Below are 24,354 nucleotides of genomic sequence, written 5' to 3' on the forward strand. Positions count from 1 at the left end.
TGGTTGATTTATTAAGTTGATCATTTTTTTCACAGTAATTATACCAGTTGTAATCATAAGCTGTGAATAAAAGTCCGATATGGTTAACTTTACCAGCAGGACAAAAGTTTCATCCAACAAAAAAATCTTCACGTGATCATATGTCGCTACTGATAAAATCTTGGATCAAATTATTCAAAAAAAACTTAATAAGCTGGGAACAGGATCCATTTACACAGTGGAACATTAAATCATTTATTGTTCATTCCTGTCACATTTACACTTCTTACATGGAGAAACCACCATTATCTTTACTAAAATATATTAAGAGATCTGAGTGTATAAAGACATTTCGTACAGAGGAAAAGGACAGAACATACACAGATGCATTTTTAAGACCCTGTAAGAAAAGCCCCCAAAGGCAAAGTGGACACGAACACCTTCGTTAACTAACCCTAAATCCTAATATTCAGCCTAAAATAAGCATTTGATAATTAGGGACACCTACGTCTGGTGTGTGTGTGTGTGTGTCTGTGCCAGAATCAAGTCTAACTATGTGTTTTATTAGAATATCCAAGTACTTTGCCAATAAAAAGGACCTTCAAGAGATTGCCGAGTGTAGATATAGTGTAACTTACACCAGGTGCAGATCGCACACACTTCTATATAGACCGTCATGTCAGGTATTGTTTCATTATTTAGTGCCGTACATATCAAGGCCTCTGAGACAATCTTGCACTGCTGAGGGAGAAAGCGGTTTTGCACATAAGAGGAACACAGTCCATCATGAAGGCAAAGCCGGAGGTATGTGACACCTTTTCAACAACGTGGACCCACACACACCACGTTTCCCCAGTTTCCTTTGCCACCACAACATAAATAGCAAACAAGTGTACAATAAGAAATAAACATGTGATGTGCTCTGTAACCAACGTCCAAAACAGTGTGCAAAAAGGTTTTCCAAAGCGTGATCAAAACAAACTGTTGACATAAAAGATAAAACGATTTGTGGTCATTATCAAGGTTTGTACTATAAAAGCAGGAGTGCTTAATCATCTAAAATTTCAGAAACAAATACTTTCAAACAGCATTAAAGTATAATAATAAGCTTTTTTTGTTCTTGATGCCAAATAGTAAAATTAAAAAAGGGTTCTGCCAGGGGGGGGTATTCATCCGCATTAAAAAAAAAAAGTGAGGGTAAAGAAGACATATTCCTTACTGACATCAGAGGTCCTTTTTGGCAAAAACAAAAATTAAAAGAAAAAGATGAACAGTAAAGATGCAGGATGAGGAAGAGGATTGTTAGCATGCAACTTAAAGGGACACATGTTCACAAAAAGGCAATCATTCTCTGGTCAATCCAAACATCTGGTCGTGGAGCGCTCTCGTCTTCTGCTCATTTACTTAAACTGCAACACACAGAAGAACATTTTAAAACGTTACCAACAAGTTTCAACTGATGGTCTCATATACAACACAGACTTTACTTAACAACTCTTACTGGATTTTTGGGAAGGATGTTGGGTTTCTGGGCCAACATAGGTTTCTTCATGAGGGTGGGTTTACTGGGTTTCGGCGACATGGACATAGGATGAGCCAGCGAGGAGGTTTCACCGTTCCCCTCGGAAACCGGCTCCGAAGGAACTCCCGCCAGATCGTAGTGCTTCTTCCTCAGCTCGCCCAGACGCAGCCGCTCGTTCCCCAACTGACTCTCTAATTCCAGTACCTTCACCTGAGCAGTGGGAAAAATTAAATAAGATGGTTATCTACGGGCAAAACTGATGCTTCATTTATTTCTGTTCATTCAACTGATTTCAGAATGTCAATGCAGACGACAGCCTTAAATATGTTCAAATATTACATACTAAGTCTTAAATAGGCTTAGGTAGGTCTTTATTGCATTCATTTAACGATGTGTGCAGTTGGATCGGGGGGGGTTACAACAGCTAAAAGACAACAATCCAATAGATACGGAAGAAAACTATATTGAAAGTGTATTAAATGAGCCTGAAGCACAGCAGTGGATTACTTCTTTAATAGAAGTTTTGAATGACTGTGTTGTAGTTCTTTCTTAGCGCTACAGATATTAGCACGCTGTAAGAAAACTACAAACAAGACCAACGATAAACTGATAACTGACTATGGATACCTACTGTCTCCATCTGTAGTTTCATAAATAACATGGCGTTTTGATGTTTACTCTCTACACCGGCTACCTCACCTCATCTCCAGTTGTGGGGACGTGTAAGTAATTGTGGGATCTCAATATTCCTTCATATCTGTTGTACTAGACCTGAGTCTTAAATTTAATCATTATAGTCTTAAAAAAAGGTCTTACATCTAAAAAAGTTAAAAAAAACTTTGTACAGTAGTGCTCGACTACTTGGATTGTTCAAAAAAGATTGAGAAAAATGTATTTCTACAAAAAAAATTTAAAATGTGCGTACAATCAGAGAGCTTACTTACAGTGTTCATTTCAAATCTTTTTATACATGACAACATATGGGAAAAACGAATCATAAAGTTGTAGCCTACCACTGCAAGCTGTCACATGCCACTGCAACCTGCTCTTCTATCATACAGTAAGTTCACTGTGAGTGTGTGTATGTGTGTGTGCCATGTACTCTTGCATGGCATGTGATGTCTTCCTGTCCTCACACCACTGTGGCTCAGTGAGTTATTTTGGGTGTTGTACAGAGCGTAACAATCGTTCCTGCCCTCTAACAGCAGCAGAGTATGTTACGCGAGTGGATTGTAACACCTACACTAAGATCACTCTGACTTGGAGTAGAAAACGGCCACAACGCAGTTTATGCTACTTTATTATTAAATCAGTTAATAACAATGTTATTGATCTCATTACTTTATAAAATATCCAGATTCCTATTATTAATCTTCATTGGAAAATGTTTGAATCCTCTGCTTATAGTGATCAGTTTGACCTGAACAGCTGATAATGAAGCTCATCATAACACTGTAAATATGTATCTTCCTGAACTTTCAACATATACGTCACACAAATACAATATGACCAAATGTCTTGAGAGTTGAATTCAATTTAATTATTTAGAAAATATGACGCTCTTACCTGTGACTCCATTTCTTCTTTCCTCAGCTTGATGAGGGACAACCCAGAGAAGTCCATGGTTTCTGTAAATGAAAAGTGAATAAAACACAATTATTAAACTCACACTTGCTCATAGTGTGTGTAATGGTTTAGTGCACATATCTAATGGACTCACCTTTCTCCTCCAGGTTCTCCTGGCCCGTCCTCGTCGACGCCACCACATTAGCTGCCATTTCGTTCACTTGACGAGACGCCTGCTGGAGAACCGTCAGCCTCTTACTGCCGCGCTCCGCCTTGACCTGAGCGAAGATGGCGCAAATTGGAGAGAGAGAGTTTTATGTTAACACAAAACAAACTGCGGCATCTGTCCTGTCAGTGGAACAGAAATGTTTATCAATGGTGCTTCCACCTCAGAGAAATGTGAAAAATGACAGTCACACTTTAACAATTCACCGTGGTACGTTTCTACAGTAAAACAGAGTAATGTGATTCTCTGAGAAATGAGAGCATTACCTTGGAGGCAGCGACCAGCTGTGCTGTGCTCGCAGCGATCTCATGAGAGCAGACAATCAGCTCCTCGTATTTACCAGTGTGCAGCACCACCTTATCAGCCGACTCTCTGAGGGTAAAGACACATAAACCACATGAATCCACCTCTGCAGACTAATAGATGTGTCATATAAAGATGCTACACAGAACATTTTAACATCAAGTTCTTTTCAAGTCAAGGAGCAATTATAGTAAATTAAAAGTCAGCAAGAAGAATACTTGCATCCTCTTAAATTGTGTAACAAAAATGTTCTTAAGATGTGAATTACTTCACTGAATTATTCAAGGAAAACAGGGTTAATATCTTTTGTGCTTCTGTGATGTTCTGGTAGCAGCGTGAAATGCCTGTAATACTGCTGAAAACGTTGTGTCGGGCATCGGCATGATCCAATACCTCATATCTAAAGTACATTAGTGTCACTCAGATACAACTGTAATTGCCTTCTCCTGCAAATCACGTCTTTGCCATTTCAAAACAGAAGTTGGGCTGCGTTGTCACTGGGGAGTAATGTTTTCAGTAGCGTTAGCCGGCGTTAGCCAAAATGTCATCAATTTGGTAATATTTCACACTGGAACGTCACACAAATAAAACTGCCACGTGTACTGTATGCAAGACTTCCTTTGTGAGGAAGTAATGTATCGATTTGTTTTCTATTTGTGTATTTTGTTTAGGTTATGACTGTCAAACTAGAAAACAAAAGAAGTTCAGTGGAAATCATCCTCTGTATGTATTTGTTATTGAAAGGGTTGAACAACAATGACCACAAGTATCACTTCCATACAGGGTTAGTAGCATAAAGCCGTTAAAATATAATATACAAGTTATATACGTTAAGTCCAAGTATCCAAATTGAGTTGGTGGTCCTAAAAAAAAACAAAAAACTACAAACTACATTTAAATATATATGAATATAAACTGGGATGTATAAATGAGAACCTACACCATCTCTGTGGCACCCCATCCCACAGCCTTGGCAGCAGAGATGAGTCCCTCAGTCCAGCGAGAGTTTCTGGCGTAGAACTCCTTGATGCTGGCTGCGCCCTGAGCAAGTACAAACATCAGAAGTGTTAACGGTCTCTCTGAACCACACAGAGCAGCTCACTAGGATTTCAGAAACAAAAGAAAAGAAAAGCTGTCCGTTGTGGAATCAGAGTTGGAACAGTGTGACTCACCCTCCCACCCTCAACAATCTCCTTCTGCAAATCTGTTGATGCTATGATTAGCATGCGGATGGCCTGAGGGGGAGAGGGATACACAATTAAAGAACAAGAACACAAAACTAAAAAACAAATGTTCATTAGGACATGAAATAAAAATGGATGTGCTGCACAGTATGGAGGGTTTAGTGAGATGTGTAAGTCTGCAACATACTACTAGTGTAAAGATGTCAAACTACTGTACCTTCATCAGGTCTGTGCAGCTGAAGAGAATTCTGTAAAAAGAGTGAAAGTGAGATTTAATGTTTACAGTTGATTGAATTTGCTGCTCTCAGACATTCCCTGAAATTATCCGGACTGTGAGAACACAAATGTACGAGTCTGCTGCTCAGGACATTTTATGGAACTTTTCCTGCCAGTAAATGTGCTGTAAACAAAATCATGTGATCTTCGCAGCAGAATCTCTACATCACATCCTGCACGCTCTACCCATGTTGGAGACATTTTCCTGTTGTGACACATCTGATCCAGACAATCTCAAGCTGGGTTCTTCACATTTAAAAAGGCAAACTTCAGAAAAGGTCCTGACCCATTTTCCTGGACATTTTACAGAGTTCATGTCTCATCTCAAATGTAAAGCTTCATGGATGATGCGTCTTGTTAGAAGTTAAGAAGAACAAACCTTTCATTGACCTCCAGCTTAACTCCTGATGTGTCCTTTCGAGCCTGATTCATCATTTCCTAAAGACAAAACCATGCGACATATTTAATATCTGTTCATTACAGATAATATCAGTATGATACATGTTAAACTAAGATTTAAAATACTTACATCAATCCTACGGACCGCCTCCTCAATAGCTGCTGATGTTGCAGCCATTTCTTTATCGACCAGATCTCCCAGCTCATCCTGACGAACGTCCATGCCTTTTGGCCGCAGCTCCTGTACATGACAAGTGAGAAAAATGATGAGTCATTATAAGAAAGGGAATGATACTGGAAATGACTCTGAATATAACTGATGATTAGAATTACAGATCTGCAGGTGTAATTTCAGTCTGTGAACATCTTATTTTCACACTCAGATCCTCTTTGAGGCAAAGTGAAAATTTGAAGAAATTCCCTAAAGACAGACTGGAGATATAGACAGAAAGAGGGGTTTTCTTCTCACCTGGCCCAGATTTAAGATCTTCTGTATAATGATGCGGATGGCGGCTGGGTCTGCCCTCGGGAGGGTGGTCTTGGACTTCAGTTCCTTCAAGTACTGCAGACTCTCAGTGGCACAGCCTCTGCAGTTCTCAGTCAGGCCTGCAGGGGGTGAAAGAGCAGAGATCAATGACTGGCTCCTGGTTATTAAAAGTCAGTATTGACGTTGCTTCTGCAGAGTTGAATTTAAACACAATACATGTCACTCTATACGTGGATGTAGAGAGTCTTACGGTCTGCGTGGTCGGTGGGTGCCATGTGTGCGGTGGCGCTGCCGTTAACGATCGTGTCTGCCGTCAGGTGGGAGAACTGGGTCAGAGCCCTCAGCAGCGCTCCAGCATCTGGTTAATGAGAACATACAATAAGAAACCAGCCACATCAACAGACACAGCAAACCAACCACACAGAGTCATGGCTTCAGCAGGAACAAGTCAAATCACAAACAGAGAAATCTTACCGCCCATGTTACTCAGATAACCTGCGTGGCCCTTTTTCACTTTGTCGATGGAGCCCAGTGTGGCTTCGGCCCGACTTATGAGATAATCTGTGTTTGGTGGACAAACAGAGGATTGAAGAAAAAAAAAAAAAAAGGTTTGTTTAAGTCTCCAGAACAGAAAGTTATACTGTATATGATCAAACAGCTACGATAATTGCTTTTAACTTGTTTAATTCTCACAATATTCACATTTCTGTTGTTAACCTGCTTATATACAGTGTGTTGTGATATAACAGGACAAAGTGTCGGACCTGGAGAGCTGGTGCAGCGGATGTGGAGAGGATCATCCAACTTATCAACAGCATCCTGGATGATGTTCTCAGCCTCTGTGATGGTTCCCTGCAGCAGAGCAAACTGCTCCTCCAGAAGCTTCTGCTTCAGCTGCTCCTCCTGACTCGACTGCATCCGTACACACATGAACACACAAGAAACACAACATACATACATGTTTATCTACATGATAAGAGAACTATACAAAAAAAATATATATATTCCATCTATTGAACGTATCATCTGTCTTGTTTGAGCTGCAGCTCTATAAAGCTATTTTATGGTATCTGAGCATTATTTGCTTTAAGGTGACTTATATAATTTACAACTGAAGGACACTTATGTCTCACAAGCACAAATAACACTGATGCTTTTAACTTTCCCAGCTCCAAACTGTTTGTACGCATGCGTCAGAGTTCGTCCATCTTTCCGACCCCGTTTTGTGCGCACTGTTACGAATGAGTCCCGACTGACCTTCTCCTGCAGTTTGCCCTGCAGATCTCCCAGCTCCCTGCTGCTCCTCTCTCGCTCCTGCTGAAGTGATGACTGCTGCACCTGCGCAGCCTGCCGCAGAGAAGACAGCTCCGCCTCCTTCTCACTCACAGATCGCATCAGACGCTCCTTCTCCGCCTGCAGGGCTGTCATTGAGCTGTTCATGTGCTCTGATGTCTGACAAAAAAAGAGAGGGAGCGCTGAGGGAAGCCAGAAGAGGCAGATGGCTGCGAGTGACCGTGCGGAAATGTGCAACATGCCTCGAGCCTCCAAACACACTGATGATAACTGTGGAAACTAAATGATGGTGAATTCGCTGAACATCAAGGCCGTTGCTGCTATGAGGTGCGCCGCACTCACCATCTCGCTGCTCTGCAGGGTCGCCTTGATGCGCATCGCTTCTGCCATCTTCTCCTCCAGGTCCCTCCTCAGCTTCTCCACCTCAAACTTCTGCTCTTCCAGCTGCAGCGACAGTGAAACAGCATCGATCGCAAAACACCCACGACCCAAGACATCCACGTTTTCACAAGCAAAGCAGCGCGCCACCAACCTTCATGTCAGAATCCTGTTTTATCCGATCGATCTCAAACGACAGCTGGTGTTTGGTCCTCTCCACCTCCTCCTGGGTCTGCTGGGTCGCTGACAGCATCCTCACAGTGTCTGCACTCTGACGGCACATCAATACATTTACTGTTACCACACACACACACAGACATTGAAGTTACCAATATCTCTGAACTGGTTTGCAGTCTGTACCTTTCGAAGTAGCTCAGCATGACTGGCAACCAGCTCTGTGTGCTTCTCCTTCAGCTTGTTGTACCGCTGCTCAGTGGCCTGTGCTTTCTCTGCACACACACACAAGACACGTGACAGTGTGATCTCACTGACTTGTCCATGATCTTGTCCCCGAGTTTGTGCAAGAGTTGCTAAAAATGTATCTTACTGTCTGCCTCAATGAAGGTGGTCTGCAAGCCCTCGTGTTCTGCGTTTCTGCGACGCGTGGCCTCCAGCTCCATGCGCAGCTGCTCATTTTCAACGAGAGCATGTTGTTTCTGAGCACGCTGTTCTTCCAGCTCTGCCTCCAAACTGTTGATTTGGGACTTGAGCTGTGTGATGTAGCGCTGAGCCTACGGGAGCAGAGAGGATAGGTCTGCACTTTAGGAGAAAAACCTGCCGGTGTCAGTGCAAATCCAGTTTTAGTTCATTAATAAACCTTGAATCGCTCTCACATTCACACCTATGGATAATTTAAAGGTTCCAATTCTCCTAACCCCACTCAACATGTCTTTGGACTGTGGAAGGAAGCCGGAGTACGTGGATAAAACCAGACACAGGGAGAACATGCAAACTCTACACAGAAAGATCCCGGCAAAATTGGTTGAACCAGAACAGTCTGGCTGTGAGGCAAAAATACCAACCCTTCCCATAATGACCATGATATGACAATTAAATTTTCTCCTCTCTTTTTACTTTAGGTGTGCTTTAACAATAACAAACAACATGGTCACAACAGAAAGAGAAGGGATGATATGCAAAAGAAAAACTAACTAATGCGAAAAGAAAAAGTTACAAGCAGGAATTGTATCCGTGACGTCAATGGACGCCCTCATCTCTCGTTCACAGGGTACTTGTCACATTCCACACGGCAGGAGCAGTATTTGCATCCACCCAACACATGACCCAGATTCCTTTGCACACAGATAATGCCTCGTAATGTCACATACACACAGTAAATAGTCCGACCCCTGATCAAAAGATTGTTCAGTCCCACAGGTCCTTACCTCTGCTCTCACCCTCTCCAGCTCTGCTCTCAACAACTCCAGGTCACGCTTAAGACTTTCGATCTGCAGATCCCTGTTGGACAGAAAACCCAGTGTCACTGAGAGCTGAACGATCAAATCCATCTTACAACCACAGGTCACAGTGAAAAACATCCTGGCTCACCTTTCGTCAAAGCCTCCATTGGCAGGTCCAAATGTCTGATCGAATATGTCAAGTTGCTGGGAGAAAAAATGAATAAGGAAAGACAAATGAATGAAACATAACAAAAAGCTAAAAGAACATGAGGGGACTTTACTTGTATGAGTGCACCTGTGACAGTGGCGACATACCTGCGGCTGTGCCTGTAGGATGGGTGTGGAGACCTCGCTGACCTCGATGAGCGGCTCTGGGTCGTCATCGTCGTCATCTTGTTGCTCCGGTTCTTCCTCGTTGGCCATGACCACCACTGGCTTCACGTGTTTGGCCAGCGAGGCGGCGTGCAGGAAGTTTGGTGGGGACTGAGGGTGAGAAGGAAAAAGAAGTAGACATTTGTTCAACCGCCAAGACGCCGCTCACACAGACTGTCCTGAAAGATCCAATCACAAGAGGTCGGTGGTCAATACGAGTGCGTCCTGGGACACAACCCTGCTTCCTCTGACCCGCATTTTTATGCTTCTCGTGGCCAATTTGTTTGTGATCAAAATATCAACACATAATAATTTCAAGAGAGAGAGAGAGAGAGAGAGAGAGAGAGAGAGAGAGAGAGAGAGAGAGAGAGAGAGAGAGAGAGAGAGAGAGAGAGAGAGAGAGAGAGAGAGAGAGAGAGAGAGAGAGAGAGAGAGAGAGAGAGAGAGAGAGAGAGAGAGAGAGAGAGAGAGAGAGAGAGAGAGAGAGAGAGAGAGAGAGAGAGAGAGAGAGAGAGAGAGAGAGAGAGAGAGAATTTGCATATGGAGCAGGGAAGTGATGCCAGGTGCGGATCTCTCAGGACGGATGTTGATACCAGGTCTGAACTAGGCCCAACTCGTTTGTCATTGTGTTGTAAAAAACATATCAGTATTATTGCAAAACGTTTCAGTGAAATTAACATAAGTGTCTGTGTACATAATAAGCCAGTTACTCCTGTTTGTGCGAGTATTTAGCTGTGACTCAGCACTGAAGTCACACCACCTCTGCCCGTCCCCCTGTGCTCTTACATCAGGTAGCTTGGGGATCTGGATCAGTCTCTTGAAGTACATCATGTCTCTGGCTTTGTTGAAGAAGGTTTTCAGGCTGCAGGACAAAGGAAAAGACATCAGTCTTGATAGTTGATACCGCTTTGTGACATTACTATTTCTTTCTTCATATATTTCGAAATTTTATATCTAAAACATTCATGTTTTATCCGAATATCAAATCATTTTTCTACAATACACATGAAGCATTGGGTTATACAGTTAATCTACATAATGTGAGATTAGTACTTTAACAAGTGAATCTAATGGCCACATCTCCCTCCGCCCCTGGAGACTCCTCTCTGATATAAACGCGCCTGTGATGGCGACACCACCACGGTGGACACATTTCCATAGTTTCAGTGTGCTGTAACGACTGGGCGAGGCAGGATTGTGTTGCACACTTCCTTTAGTACAAGAGAAATGTTCCCCTTTTCGACCGCCACTCATTCAGTCGCAGCCCGAGGCCTCGTACCTGTGGAACTGGTCGTGGAAACGTTCACGGTGACCTTGGAGGGTATCAGCAGGCAGACCTGAAAACCATGACACGATTTAAGCAATGCAGAGACATACAGAAAGAAAATGAACATCACGGTCGATATATTGAATTACTTAACGATGCATAAACTTTCTACACGGATTTTATAAGCAGAAACATATTCAGAATGACATTTTTTCTGGGTGATCACGCTTCTTACAGGCATGCAGCTTGAACAGCAGCTTGACGGTGAAGTGGTACAGGTGACTAGAGTCCTGGATGACTTGGATGAGCGGAGACAAGCGACACTGGCCTGATGTGAGGGTGGAGATGGCGATGGACGTGTTGAGCTGTCGGATCACTGCGGGGAAAAAAGTCAGAGAAACGGGCATTAATTACTCATTATATATATCACCCAGGTTTAACTGAACTTTTTCCATCCGCACAATTTCAATTTCACACATGTTCAATACTTTTTTGTATGTATTTTTTGTCACTTATTTATTAACTTTCTTTGCTGCTGTAACACTGTTAATGTCCCAATGGTGGAACTAATAAAGATCTTATCTTATAAGAATGTTCAGAATCCCTGAAGAAAAGTTAGGTCATTGACCAAATATTTGATTGAGTACTTTTATCTTGGAAATGTATGTGAAGGAGGTGCACATGGAGCATTATGATTCCTAGTCTAGTTCTGTGAATTCTGTTGGTTGAATAAGGTGCAAACTCTTTGACCTTGTTTACACTTGATATTAACGTCCGTCCGATCCCAGGTGGTCAGTGCACTTCAGGTCTGAAAGCCCCCAAATGCGTCCTCGATGAGATCCCATCCTTCAAACCAGAGGTTGGTCTGCAAGTGTGGCCACATTCCTTAGCAGTGTGTGAGACACGTTCAGGACTCATCTTAATGCCGGGTGTGAACAGAAGAACTTGGTGCTGACCCCTTGTGATGAGATCTCTCAGGACGGATGTTAACACCAGGTGTGAACAGGGCCTTTGAGTGACGTTACATCCTAACTGCTACATCTTCGTTTGTAAACGCATCAACTCCACTACGGCGTCCACACTACTCTGGAGTTTTAGAGCCGCTAAAATGGGGAAGTTTGTAAACGCTGCTGGCCCCGTTTCAGTTTGAAAACTCCAGGGCTGCACTTTAGTCTGGATGGGCAGGGATCATTTTAGTTTGAAAAAAAAACAACTGAAGAATGGATGCAGCCTGTGTCTGTTTCTGCTGCAGAATTCGTTTTCCCCACTTGCTTCTCTTGTTACATGAAGCCGACTGCTGAGGCACCAACAGCACACACACTCTCTGCAGAATTACAAGCAAACTTTGTTCACAGCCCAATTCGCAAAATTTGTTTAAGGCGTCGACATGTGATCCTGCGCCTCCACCCTGCAGGCCAGGGAGGAGGAGCACACCCTCACAGCTAAACTGGCGGAAAATCTACTTTATGTCTTCTCATGGCTGGCATTTCCTCATCAGTTAAAACAAACAGCAGGAGTCAAACACTGCAGAGCTTGAGTTAAAACTGGACCAAAGAAATGTGCAGCATGTTCACAATAAAACTTTCTTGCTCGTGTATAAATAGATAATGTCAGCAGGTTGCAGCCCTCGACCGAGGCTCGGGTTTCTATTCTGTGGAAGGTGGGAGGAGGGGTTTTCTTCGCTCACCTGTCTCGGCCAGCCTCAGCTCTGTATCCATGTAATCAAACACCTCCACTGTGAGCTGGAATCTGCAGGAGAGAAGTTGATACCAGCGTAAGAAAGCGAAGCGACCCCGCTCAGAAACAATGATGGTGCGATGCTGCAAAATTAAACCGTCAGCATGGGTTGTCGGTTTTATTTTATGTGTACGTATGATTGGCAGCTGCAGCAGAAGCGCTTATGATTTGAGGCGAAACAGAGACATGAATAAAGCTTCTTTTGCCTTAGGTGGATACTCACACATTGTTAATGTCAGTCCCTGCAGTGCGCTCCAGGACTTCATCTGTGACCTCTAGGTTGGGTGGAATATCTGCATGCTGCGTCAGGATGAAAATGTTTTAGTACCAGGTGCCATTCAGAGTGAATTCCTAACATTTAGTTGAATATATCCACTGCATGCATCTAGAGCTGCTTTCAGACTCTGGACATTTTTCTTGACATTTTCAGGAGGGGCTTTATGTGAGAACGCAAATGTCCGAGTCAGTTACTCCACACATTTTCCTAAACTTTTCTGCCAGCCCGCGAGTACGATTTCTGGAAAATGTGTCCATGTGAGAATGCAGCAGGAGAATCACAGAAGAATTAACAGCGAGCGAAAGGGTGTGTTGATGAGGTTTCTAACACGTGACAAATGCAAAACTGAAAGAAAGAAAAAGAAAGACAAATATATCAGGACGAAAAAGAGGTGACGTACACAAAGGGAACGTAGACAAAGATGTCAACTTGGAAAGACAACGAATTTCAAGAGCTTTTCGTGATAAAGGCAGACGTCTGTGTCGAAAACAAAAACACGCTATTTCCATGGCATAACTTATACATCATGTCTTGATTCCAACATTCCCGACCCTAACCCGCAACCCCTCAGCTGAAACTTCTTAAAATTGTCCTGTTGACCTGAAGAATCTCTTGCTGCGTTCTTCATATGTGAAGGGCAAACTCCGTAAAATGTGCAGACCCAATTTTCCAGATCTCATGTCTGAAAACAGCTTTAGTGTCAGTGTGTGGTGTGACATATGACAGAAGAGGCCCTTTACCTTCACGTGAAACTCCAGTTTTGTGCAGAGTAGCTTGGAGTATATATACACCAGTTGTCCGTATTTATCATGGAGGTTGCCCTGCAAACCACAGGAGCAGACAAGCGAGAGTTACAAATGTAAGTTAAAGCTTTTCTTTTCTCTTACTCTCGGCTTTACAGGAAATCCAGTAATCCACAAACTGCATTCTTGTGAAATTATTTTTAAAAGATGTAAAAAAAAAAGTGACTTACCCAAACTTGTCCTACTTCAACAAGAGAACTGTGATGTCTCATGCAGTCTTGTAGAACCTGTGAAGGTGAGCATCTGAATGAGCATCACTCGTATTGCTCAAATTCTGTTAAAATCACATTCACCCCTGTGTTTTGAACAGATATTATATTTACAGAATAAATCATGTGGGTTTCAACAGTAAGGTTTTAAACCAAGACTGTACTTTTGTTTTTAAATGGACGCTGCGTCTCAACTTCCTGTTACTATGCAGAAATGAAGCCAAAATATCCCTGATATGTGCGCTGACATCTCATGCATTTGAAGCCAGATTCCAGGTGATGGAGCTGTGGTATCAGGGCCCATCTGATACACACGCTCGACCAATCATGTGTCAGTCTAAGCTGTCAATCGAAATTGTTTGGTCCTTGGAGGTGGGATTTATGGCCTTTACTGCAGCCAGCCACCAGGGGGCAATCAAGACGGTTTGGCTTCACTTTTGGGGAGCTGTCATGTCATCCATCTTTATATGCAGCCCACAGTTTGAACGCACTCTCAAATTGTCTGTGCCTTAGTGATCTCCCCTTCTTTATGACGACTTCACAAATTCCCGACCAACTGGCCTTTGGTTACACAACACCTCTTCACTTATATCATCTGAATGAATAATTCATAGACACTAAGGGAAAAGGACTTGGGGGCCTTACGTTGCGGTGGCCGTCCCGCAGCACTTTGTGTAGCACGTGGCAGAACTTCCAGCTGAGGATGGAGTTGCCGGCCAGAGGGAAGCCCAGAGCGTACGACCAGAAGGTGTAGGCTCCCTTCTCCCTGTGAGTCCCCAGGATGATTCCTGTTCAGTCTTTAAGGAAAGCAACTTTTATCACAGGACTGCTGGTTATTTTACATCGCTAGAGTTACATCGGGAGAGGGTCCTCTCTACGGAGGCCGCCATGTTTTTTACAGTAGCCCAGACTGGACAAAGTAAACACCGTTTGAGATTTTATGACAACTGAAGTCTTCCACGGGTTCTCTTTCATGTTTGGAAGGGGAGGGTGAGGTGAGGGGTGTTCAGCTGGAACATGAAACTTCACCACTAGATGTCATTAAATCTTACACACTGAACCTTTAAACTATCACACAGGGGGCGAGATATTATCTTCATGAGTCCTGTATGTTCTCTCTTGAGAACATGTTTTCTCTCGATATTTCACTATACATCTGAATCTTTATCTATGGTGTTCTATGACGCTCTGTATTTTAACATGTAACTAGACAAAGACACCTCAAGTATTTATGACGGCTATTTCACCTGTTATAGAATACCAACTATGGATGTGACATGAATTATATACATGAGTTTATATTATATCCAGGATTATTTATTTTCAGTTTAATGTCAGTGTATCATTCTCCTCATTAAACCTAATACTGTGATCAAAAAGGAAATGTATCTAACTGAATTTGTAACAGTTTCTTTGTAAGGATACGTCGTGCATGTTTCTCCTTCACAGGCGTCTCCGCGGAGTTGATGGCTTTGCTGATGCTGCTCAGCTGGAAAAAAAAAAAGAAGGAGAGGACAGGAGTTAATCTTAGATCTTGGGCGGTTTGCTTCTCCACCCACGCACACAACCATCAGGCCTCACAATAGACGTAACGAGAAATACATAAATAAAGAGCAGGAGTCCAACAAATGAGAGCAGGCTGCACTGCAAAGACAGGAAAGAATCTGTGCAACACATTCACTGTTGCAGATGGACTCTCGGCTTTCACCGTATGGTTGCATTCAGGATCAACTAGCTGCTGGATCTTTTGAATTTGAGTGTCATCCTGAGTTTAGTTTGACAGAGACAAAGGTGACCACAGAAAAATAAATGTATTTACCTTTTAATTATTTTATTGTTTATACAAGAGCTCAGGTCAAAGAAGACAAACCCCGGATTAAGTTAACATCTCTAATTGTCCTACAGATGATGAGCCTGCAGAGTGAGTATCACCAGAACCACAGGACACACGGCGAGCCACTCTCCAACCTGACCAGCAGGAAAAACAAGTGTGGCTGAAAAGGAACAAGGAGGGAGAGACAAAGAAACACACATAGAGGTTGGATCAACCTACTGCAATGGATCTTGGCCACGGTAAAGCATTGCCACTAAGCAACACAATAACTGCTTGTAATATTACACTCAAGTGTTCTCATCATGGTCATCCTCCAACTGTACCAACACAATAAGGGCTCAGAGCCTGAGGAAGCAAAACCTCAGCTGGGGTGTTGACAGCATTTTGTCACTTTCTCTATGGGTTTAAAACATCAGATTCTACTGATGTTTTATTGAATCTAATGTGCAGATTCATTTGATTGCCATAAATCCTGAGACACTATTAAGCAACAACAAATACAGACATGTTCTGATACCTGCATTAGAAAGGCCTCCACTACAGCTGACTCGATCTGATACCACGTCTTTAAAGAATATTAGTTCCACTCAGGGAAAAAAAGGTTTTTTGGGTGTTGGAAAAATGTAAATTTGAGCTACTCAAATTAAAATAATTCAGGTATGTATCATTTCTCTTTCCCTTCTTCCTGTCTTTTAAAAATTTGATTTGGATCTAAAAGTCCTGTTGTCATTTGAGGCCGACTCACAGCCGAGGATTGTGGGAGCGTCCCTGAATAAAAACAAACATGATGTTTCCTTCTGGGATTCTACAAGAGAGATTAAAACCATCCACTCATGCATGACAATTACATAATGATCAAAACTGTGGCAGTGGGATTACCCCGGACTACTGTGACAACACATCCATACATAGCTTCATTCAGGAGGTGTGTTGTGTCCTCGCCTTCATTCACAACTTTGTACTGTTGTGTTGTGTGTGAGCGAAGTGCCCTGAAAAAGTCATCGACGCTGGACGAGACAAAAACCTTGTTCTGCGGCTATCTGTCAAATCAACCAGACCTGCTAGTTTTTGTTAGGAAAAACCTGATGCAGCTTCCTGAGAGTAAATACATCTGATTATTCTAATAATCACAAAATGCATGTGTCACACAAACTATACATCTTGTGCTTTTTTAATGGCATGCCCTGTGTCCTTTTGACACGTGTGTTGAGGACTGTAATATCTGTATGATGCTAGCAATCAGCTTCACCATCACAGTATTATGTAAGAGAATAATCCAACATCCAGCTCAAGCATTAAAGCAGCGACAACTTCAATCTCAGCCTCTTTTACCACAGTCTGATATGTAGATAGGTTTGTGACAATTATTGCAAAAACATTCCAACATATCTCGATATTTTGCTGATACATTGTGCAAGCAGATTTGTAAAATGCTTTGCTGTCTATCATTCTCTGCCAATAAAGAAGTGTTCAAATCCAATTTTCTTTAAAATAATTGTGGTGGTAATTATGGATATATCCATATTGTCCAGCACCTCATCATCAACATGTAGCAGAAGATGAATGCACCACCTTAACACAGAGGTTCTTTGGTCTTACTCTTAAACAAAAGGTTTAGAAATCCAATCTGGGTTTCAAACATGATCACATATCAGTGGCAGAGGCCCCTGATCCCACAAAACCCTATAAAAGCCTCTTTAACAAACACACACACACACACACACACGCAGGCACACAGTAAAACATACATGGCCACACAGCAAAGCACAGAGGGGCTACTGTGGGTGGAAACTGGCGTTCAGAGTGAGAGAGTGAGAGAGAGAGTGAGAGAGAGATACCCTGGTTAGTAGGAGACCCCTCCCACACACCTCCACCCTCCACCGCCTGCTTCTAACGCAAATGAACCACTAGTCCCTCGTTTACACAGGGGCAAGTGCGGTGGGCTAGCATGGGGTGCCCAAGCGACAATGGTGGGTTTGTTTGGGGAGGAAGGCCGACAGCTGGGGTAGAAGATTGAATTGGACGGGGGCCGTGCTCTGGCAACAGAGCCTGGCACAGAGGCCTCAACAGATGGCTGCTGAGCAGCGAGGCTGCAGGGAGACTCTCCTGGTACATTCAGAGTGGCTGTCAGTCGAAAGCCACAGACAGGAGAGGTGACACGTGACCAAATACTACTAACAGCTTAGTGTCAGAACAAGCATGTGCTGCGTGGCTGTAACTGTACTGCAGGATTTTAGAAAACAGTCGTTGAATTCAGCGCCACTCAACGGAGCACTTCAGCGTACATTCCCTCACATGCCCTTGCTCGAGGCCGCGAGGAATGTAATGGGCACTGGCTCCAACGGGATCAGGCTAGCAATGCTTAGTAGCTTTGAAAGAGATAATTATTGTCCATATTGATTATATCACTAATTATAATAATGAATTTATTTGTATAGAACTTTTCTAAACAAGGTTACAAAGTGCTTCACATAACCTTAACCCTAATGATTATTAATAAAAAAACAAATAAATAAAAAGGCAAAGGTAAGGTCATTACTTTTTAAATTAATCATTTGGTCAATCACACATCAGAACACTGTGAGAAATGTTCATCACAAAATCCTGGAGCTCAAGACGCGTCCTCAAACGTTTTATCTAAAAGTAGCAGTGTTTTAAATTTAAGATGCTGGAATCGGAGAAATTATTAGATTTCTCACCTAAAAATGTAAATGTGCTGATATACTAATCAATTAATAGACAGTCATTGCAGCTCAAACTACTGCAGCGTCTCCAATTTCCACCCAACACTAAGTCTCACTATCAGGCCTGATGTCAGCCGACACACAGGTCACACGGTAACACACAGATACCGGCTCCTTCACGGCCCGGTCCAAAAGAAAGTCAGGTGAAATCCAAACCATTTACCAACGAAGCAATTGCGTCCGAGAGCTGCTGACATGCTGACCCCGTTGACTGTGTGCGTCTGCCCGACAACTCGCCAGTAAATCCCCCTGACCAGCAGGGAGAAGTGAGAGCGAGGGAAAGCCTTGACTAATCCCCCCCCACACACAAGGCCTGCCATAAGGTCTACTGCCAGCTAGCATTATCATAACCACACACAGACACACACACACACACACACACACTCTCTCGAGCTGCACTTCTAGCTCCAACCTTGAGTTGTATCTGCTTACCTTGTCATCTCGGCCCTTCAGCAGCGTGTCCATGTGCTTGGACATGGTGGTGTGCGAAGCGTGCGTGAGGTTAATGAAGTCAAAGCATCAGCGCCGCACCTGAGCGGCTTCTCACTGGACATAATGCCCCGAGGCAGGAGCACTTAATGCACGTCCTTATCAGCTTAATTCAACAGTCTGCTGCTGCAGGAGATCTGACTTACAAGGTCAGACACACACACACACAGACTTTAACACAGCTCAAATCTGCTCAGGTTAGTTACAGGTAACACTAAGCACAACACTGGTGACAACAGTGTCACAGACTCAACTAAGAAAGACCCACAGTAGAGCTCAGAACTCCACCAAGGCCCAACAGTCCCCTCATGAGACAACTTTTAAATTCACTAGATCCTGATTTTTATGTGGATCAGCCATCAGTCCCCTAAATACTGTATATCTGGGTTGTTTCCCATCAAGATCCATTAATTATTCTCTGAGAAAATGTTGAAAAATGCCAAACCCCAGATCAGCACCAAAGTTCACTGGGCCCTCCCCGGGTCACGCCCCACTTCATGAAAATCTGTTAAGTAGTTTTTGGTTAATTCTGCTAACTGACAAACAAATAAACGGAAAGACATAACCTCCTTGGTGGAGGCAGCAAAAGAAAAATTCAAAGTGAACTGTGAACTATCCTTAACACTGACTCCAGAGAGTTTATGACGTGTGCAAAAGCATTTTTTTCCAATTTAAAATCCTTCCCCAGAATAAAAGGCTTTGAAGGGTTATTTTAGTTTTTATAATAACTCCATGTTGGGCAGCTGCTCTCCTCTCCTCCCATGTTGACTCTTGGGGCCTGACTGATTAAACCAGCACGCTCTCTCTCCCACATCAACACAGGAAATAATTTAAACTTACCCAAATTCTCAATGGTCCGAGCACACAAGAAACTGCACATGAGGTAGTTGTGCACATAAACACAAATAAAACATGTATCTGAAGTTCCCTCTCTCAGCCCAGAAACCACTCCCTGTGTTCATATGATGTTCTGCAAAGGAATTCCCTGCTCTCTCATCTCTTAATGCCAAAAATTAAAACTGACACATGAATGAAACACCAGCAGCTCTCATCCAAAACATACACTCACACTAAATAGGATGTATATTTTGTTCTGAGAGCTGAAGGGACAGGAGAATATTTTGAAATATAATGAAAAGGTTTTAACAAAGGTAGTGTGAATGCATCACTTTAAAGAATGAATGAATCATGAATGGCTGCACAGACAGAGATCGTGTCTCATGACTCAGTTTTAGTCTAATCAAATTATATATCTACAGCATCCAATTAAATATGTCAACAAAAGACAAATTGTTTGTTAACAGGCAGTTTGCTGCAGCTGGCTGAGATAACTGGACACTAGCATGGTGTTCGTGAGCTGTTTAACAAAATATAAGCACAAGACATACACATCATAGCAAATAAACACTATATGGATTGATACATTGTGTTTAGGATTTAAACACGGGCATATTGTCAGTGAAAGTACAAGGATGTCATCTGCATCTCATGTTTAGCCGGAGCGTTACATGAGCACTTTGTGTGATTACTGCTCTTAATGCTCGACTGTAAAACAAAGTGTAGTTGAAGTTCGGTTTTTAGACGAGAAAAAAACAGGACTGCAGATTTCTTTCAGTAGAAACATTTTAACGGTAAAGTAAAATAAAATTCCACTAAAACAAGGGCTAAACCCAACACAACACTTACGGGCTTTTTATGAAAAAGCGTGAAACTGACTCCCACTCGGTGTTTACCCTCTCATATACTCCCACCATCCCCCTTCCCACTCTCATGGGCACTCACTCAGGCAACAGTTAGGGAAAGCAAACAGTACAGTACACTACATTACACACACACACACACACACACACACACACACACACACACACACACACACACACACACACACACACACACACACACACACACACACACACACACACACACACACACACACACACACACACACACACACACACACACACACACACACACACACACCACTGTGTGAGACATTTCACCTTGGTACCGAGGTCAACATAAAGAAGGCAGAGCTCAGGAGAGAGTGATAGTGGAGGAGTTTCAGCCAATGTGGTCGGTGGATGAATCAGCAAAACTGAGAAACTCAAACATCATTTCCATAGAGACATGTACAGATCTCCTCCTGAACACAACAGCTGAGTCTGCACAGCCACAGAACGAGTTGTAGTAAAACACTGATGAGGAAGTGGTATAGATTCATTCATTAGTTTCTCCTAAAATAAATGAATAAAAGAAAATTTGCCAATCAGCAGTTTTGGATTCCTCCTTCCACCAACCAATTAATTTGCATGTCGTGCCAGTGCATCCAGTCAGCTGACGTGTTCCCTCTGACATCCTGCATCCTTCAGTCAAGGCAAATTAACAGGAAACACCAGTTCAAGGAAGACAAGCTGACTAGTTTAACTCTATTCTGCTGTTGTGAGTTTTAAACTTGCTCTTTGCACACAGCTTTGATTAGTCAGGCAACTACTCAGAACAACATCAAAACTAGTCAAAAGGTATCAGTAAACAAGGGAGATCAGGGCGTGTGAAATAAATAAAACCAGCAATATTACAAATACTTCATTCTGGCTGTTTTGTGAGGGGGAAGGTGGCAGAGGACAGCGGCTCCACCTCACGTGCTGGGAAAGCAAATAAACCACTGGGAGAGTGATGCACGCCCTGCACAGGAAAGAGCTCAGCCCATTTGAGATAACAACATACTGAAAGAGCTTTAGGTCTGAGCACCCAGAGGCTCCACAGCGTGTGCAGTTAACTCCACCTGCTTCTGTCTCCAGTGTTTCCCCAGTCAGACTGCAGGGGCGTGTGCTCCACTGGAGACAGCAGCTTCCACATGACCTTGTGTACCATACAGTAGAGATGCTCCGATACAGCAGAAAATGTGAGTCTTTGTGCCTATACAATACCCCTTCTTTAAAGTCCATTAGTTTCATCCAGATAAAACTGCAATTTTCTTCTCCTGGACATCACTTCCTCTTCGTCGCTCCAAAAAAGCACATCCGAAATCTTAGAGCAGCGAAGGAGTCGTGATTTCCAGGCGTGTAGCGTTAGCCACAGCTAGCTAAAAGCTCAGCAAATTGGCAATATTTTACACTGGAAAGTCCCACAAGTAAAACAGCGACGTGTAACGTAAGGCAAGACTCAAGTTTCTAGTTATTTAATTGTTGAAGATCTATTTATTTATGTCCTTTTTCAGTTCTGTGGCATAATTCTGTCTATTCTCTTTATTTCTCTGTGTTTTTTAAGCCCTGTCTGTTTGTTGATTGGTTTATGTTTGTTTGTTTGTTTGTTTGTGAGCAAGAATACACAAACACTGATATCAGCCAAACTTGGTGGAAGGATGTGATGTGTCAGGGAAAAATCCATTAAATCTTGGTCAGCATCCGGATCAGTGGTCAGTGCCAGGATTTTATTTTTCCACCTTTCTTAACATTGTGAGAAAGGTCTTTTTTTTTTTCAAGGTCCAGATTCAACATAAATCATTATCCAGTTCCTCGCTGCTCTATCTGATAAATGAATATATGCCACTTCCAATTGTTTCAGGTTTGATTTACTGAATACTGGAATTTGTTATCTCCGCCAAGGAGGTTAATGTTTTCTCCCCGTTAAGAAATTGCTGACAGGATTTCCACAAAACTTGCTGGAAGTATGGGACATAAGCCAAGGAGGACTAAAAGGAAAACGGGGCGGATCCAGAAATTAGCTTTCACTTTCGCTAACATAGGGATACAGGCCATCTTGTCATTTTTACTACTTTCCCAGGGAATAATTAATGGATCTTGATGAAGATTATTTAGAGAACTGATATCTAGGAGTGTGTGCAGTTTGATGCAGGGACTGTTGGGCCCTGGTGGAGATAGGCACTCTACTGACTGCCATTTTCTGCTTTATCTGATCAGTATTGGAATCCAGGTATTGGAATCAGCATTTGGGAGGGAAAAATGGAATGGGAACATCTCTACTATACATATGAGGAGCACCACCAACACTGATGAATGCTTGCTATGCATACGAGTGACGCAAGAGCCAGAAGCCACAAAGCACCTGTTGTTGTCTGAAGAAAGAGAAGAATCTTCATTCCTTCAGCTGAACTCAAAAGACACCGAAACACATTTCTAACGCACAAATCCACAAGGGAGGTTTAATTCCTGTTTTCCCCTCCATGTTTCCTGAGTAGGAGATCCTACAGGGAGGGTGTTCGAAAACAAGAGAGAGGAACGTGCGTTTGGGAGGAGGGGTGGTCAAACAAGAAGGACGAGATCAGCACGACAGCAGGAGACTGTACATCCAGTGCTCTTGCTCAACAAGGAGAAGCGGCATTTAGTCACTAATGCAGCACAGCACTGAAACCAACTGCCTGATGGTCTATACATTACACGTTTTTAAAATCTATGATTATATTCACAAATGCCCTTTAACTATTTGACAAAACCTAAGGTCATACCATCATTGGATTTTATCCTATTCTTATTTTACACATTTCTATCAATTTCATTTCTATTAATTTACTCCGACAAATGATCTTATACAGATTTGATCCTTTCTACCACTGTTAATCGCGTTACCTCTTTTATTCTAATATTTCTAGTCTACTTAATTAGGCTGGGGAAATGTTTTAAACTCTTTTTCAATTCAATGTTGTCTCTGTGTTGTTGTTGTTAAATGTCCCTGTACAGCACAGTGTGATATGTGCTTCACAAATAAAACTACCTTGTTAAAACTCCTCAACACTGAGGATGAAATGATGAAACTAAATCCCTCAGAAGTGACCGAGGCTTTCACTGTGTGCTGCTCACTGGGGGGAGGCAGGTCTGGGACAATGAAGTGGGGGAATAAATGAATTAAAAAGGTTTCTGCGGTGAAACAATGTCTTCAGATTCCTGCTGGATAATGAGATAATGAATAAATGATGATGATACAAACATTTTTTTGGGGGTGGGGGGTGAACACATGTCAAACACACAGTGTCTGAAGCCTCGTGTCTCTGCTGGACATGTGTGGACAGATCAAATTGCAGCAGTGCAACTCAAAAGACATTTCCAAGACATGCAATTCCCCGGTTGGTTAATCATTAAATCCAGGGTTTGAAGTTGGGAACGTGGCCTGTGCAGTGAAGTGCACTGAGCCACATCTTCAGGCCTGAAGGAAGCGCAGCCAACCCACCGACCTCCACTTATTATTGTACCATCACATTTCCTTTGGACGTCTTTACCTGCTGCTTGTCAAAATGCTCCCTCTCCGCTCCGAGGTTGGCCTCGGTCCGCCGGCTCTTCACCCGGGTGGGCACCTGCCTTATGCTGTTCATCCTCTCACTTTCCCCCGCGAGGAGGAGAAGAAGAATTAGAAGAAGCAGCAGCAAACACAATAATCTCCTTGAAAACAGATACAAAAATGTCCGGATGAGACGCGGCGATCAGCGGTGTCGTCTCCTCTCTGGGCTCCGGGCTGTGTCCCGGTGCGTCACGGACATGTCTCGGTGTCTCCCCGGGTTTCGTGGCCGGAGATGCGCCGCGGTGGAAGGAGGAAAAAGACGCAGCGAGCGGCGGAGCGTGTTTGCTCCGTGTTACGTAGACGGATCCTCCCCCAAG

The 24,354-nt window shown here is 42.9% G+C and overlaps 1 protein-coding gene across 2 annotated transcripts; it reads right to left on the reverse strand.

Annotated features, from left to right (window-relative positions):
* Positions 1-221: 221 nt before the first annotated feature.
* Positions 222-24,354, reverse strand: hip1rb (huntingtin interacting protein 1 related b). Of its 2 annotated transcripts, none has more exons than XM_035166426.2 (32): positions 23,979-24,354; positions 15,104-15,167; positions 14,324-14,466; positions 13,640-13,696; positions 13,407-13,487; positions 12,613-12,689; positions 12,340-12,401; positions 10,888-11,028; positions 10,665-10,722; positions 10,172-10,247; positions 9,329-9,496; positions 9,162-9,217; positions 8,999-9,071; positions 8,161-8,344; positions 7,974-8,062; positions 7,768-7,884; positions 7,578-7,679; positions 7,200-7,394; positions 6,707-6,854; positions 6,417-6,503; positions 6,193-6,300; positions 5,925-6,061; positions 5,586-5,696; positions 5,436-5,494; positions 4,998-5,028; positions 4,769-4,831; positions 4,537-4,637; positions 3,560-3,665; positions 3,222-3,345; positions 3,068-3,129; positions 1,481-1,711; positions 222-1,388 (listed from the first exon to the last, which is right to left on the reverse strand). In XM_035166426.2, the coding sequence occupies exons 1-32, from the start codon at positions 24,069-24,071 to the stop codon at positions 1,380-1,382; spliced, it is 3,213 nt and encodes a 1,070-aa protein (XP_035022317.1). In that variant the 5' UTR covers positions 24,072-24,354; the 3' UTR covers positions 222-1,379. The 2 variants fall into 2 exon arrangements, with proteins under 2 accessions (XP_035022317.1, XP_035022318.1); XM_035166427.2 differs by lacking the exon at positions 23,979-24,354 and adding an exon at positions 18,689-18,748.

The sequence above is a fragment of the Hippoglossus stenolepis genome, chromosome 9 (genome assembly GCF_022539355.2).
Source record: "Hippoglossus stenolepis isolate QCI-W04-F060 chromosome 9, HSTE1.2, whole genome shotgun sequence".
In the NCBI taxonomy this organism is placed as follows: domain Eukaryota; kingdom Metazoa; phylum Chordata; class Actinopteri; order Pleuronectiformes; family Pleuronectidae; genus Hippoglossus; species Hippoglossus stenolepis.